General features: G+C 40.7%; 1 protein-coding gene across 1 annotated transcript in view; it reads right to left on the bottom strand.

Moving 5' to 3' along the window:
- Nucleotides 1–7: 7 nt before the first annotated feature.
- Nucleotides 8–1,689, bottom strand: part of LOC123966571 (odorant receptor 131-2-like) — a gene marked incomplete at its 3' end in the record, with an annotated part of 1,778 nt that continues 96 nt past the window's right edge. The window contains exon 2 of the mRNA XM_046042706.1: nt 8–719. Coding sequence (XP_045898662.1) covers nt 8–719 — 712 coding nt within the window. The remainder of the gene's footprint in view (nt 720–1,689) is intronic.

Genomic DNA, 1,689 nt, shown 5'->3' with positions numbered 1-1,689 from the left:
GAGAGACAGAGGCCCAGCTGCACCAGATGCAGCAGCAGTGTGTTACGAGCCTTACGGGCTGAAGCTTTGTCTGTGGAGGCCGACCTGGCTGCTATCATTACACCAATATAGGAAAAAATGATTGCCACACCAGCTGTTGCAAAGAGGAAGCTATTGAAGGCATTGTCATAATCAGCAGCTATTGGATCAAACATCATTTTGTCTTTGCCACAAAAATCATTCATCTGCAGACTCTCCAGCTCTGCAAATGGAAATTTTAACATTAGAAGAACTTGGATAAAAACACTGAGTGAACTGAAGGCCCAAACAACACAAACAGCCACCCCTGTGTTTCTGACGGTGATGATGGCAGCGTGCCTCAGTGGGTAACACACAGCTACAAATCTCTCCAGACACATCACCACCAGTGTGAGAGGAGAGATTTCATTTGTGAGATAACCAAGCATGTTGAGAAAGCCACACACAGGATACGTCATTGTTATTCTACAAGCAGCGATTATGTACATTAACTGACTCTCTGCCATCTGTACAGTGTCTGCAAAAAGGAGGTTAAACAGCAGAATGTAACGAGAGGTCTCACAAAACACTGGTTTACTCCTCAAGGTGAATAACAAGGTCACATTAATGAAGAGAAACACACAACATGGCACTGTAGTCACAATAGAAGACAACAATAATCCCAGTAATTCTTGGTACTGCCGTCCAACAGTGATGTTTGTCTGCGATTGATTTGTGTAAGACATATTCAATAAAAAATGTAAAACATTAGAAATATAAACTATCTATTGATGGAAATTGGAGCACAATGGCAAACTTAATTTGTCCAGTATTTATCCTTAACACTGTCAACATGACTACTGAGTTACCATAAACCCAAAGTCTGCAGCTTACATTTTCCCTGTGCAGACAGATAACAGAGTGGAGGCTTGTTTCCATGTGGGCAGCGCTGGTCTGCAGGGTTTGCCTGTCCTCACATATTGTTTATGAGCTCTGTCTTCACACCTCCTTCATGTGACGTCATCACTTGTCAGCACATGTGTGACATGTAATGGGCAGGGATTAATAATAATAATAATAATAATCTTTATTTGTAGAGCACTTTTCAAAAACAAGTTACAAAGTACTTCAACAAGACAACAATACAAGCAAGAAAACATTGAAAAGACTAAAATACATGTTTAAGATAAATATAAAATGAGTAAAATACAATAAAATAAAAGGGATAAAATAAAGTCAAATAAGATCGGGAAAGGCTCTCCTATAAAAGTATGTTTTAAGAAGGGACTTAAAAGAGTTCACTGACTCAGCCGACCTGATTTCCTCGGGCAGGCTGTTCCAGAGCCTCGGGGCCCTGACAGCAAACGCTCCGTCCCCTTTAGTTTTCAGTCGAGACTCTGGAACAGACAACAGACCTCTGCCCGAGGATCTCAAGGTACGTGCTGGTGCGTATGGGACTAAAAGGTCAGAAATATAACAAGGCGAGAGGCCATGAAGAGCTTTAAAAGTGATCAATAGAATTTTAAATTCAATTCTAAAACATACTGGGAGCCAGTGTAATGAAGTTAAAATAGGAGTAATGTGGTCATATTTCTTTGTTCTGGTTAAAAGCCTGGCAGCTGAGTTCTGGACAGTCTGGAGTCGATCAATAGATTTTTGGGTTAAACAGGTGAAAAGGCTGTTGCAATAATC

Source organism: Micropterus dolomieu, unplaced genomic scaffold (assembly GCF_021292245.1).
Source record: "Micropterus dolomieu isolate WLL.071019.BEF.003 ecotype Adirondacks unplaced genomic scaffold, ASM2129224v1 contig_13728, whole genome shotgun sequence".
Classification (NCBI taxonomy): Eukaryota; Metazoa; Chordata; class Actinopteri; order Centrarchiformes; family Centrarchidae; genus Micropterus; species Micropterus dolomieu.
This window is presented reverse-complemented; position numbering and strand designations above follow the sequence as displayed.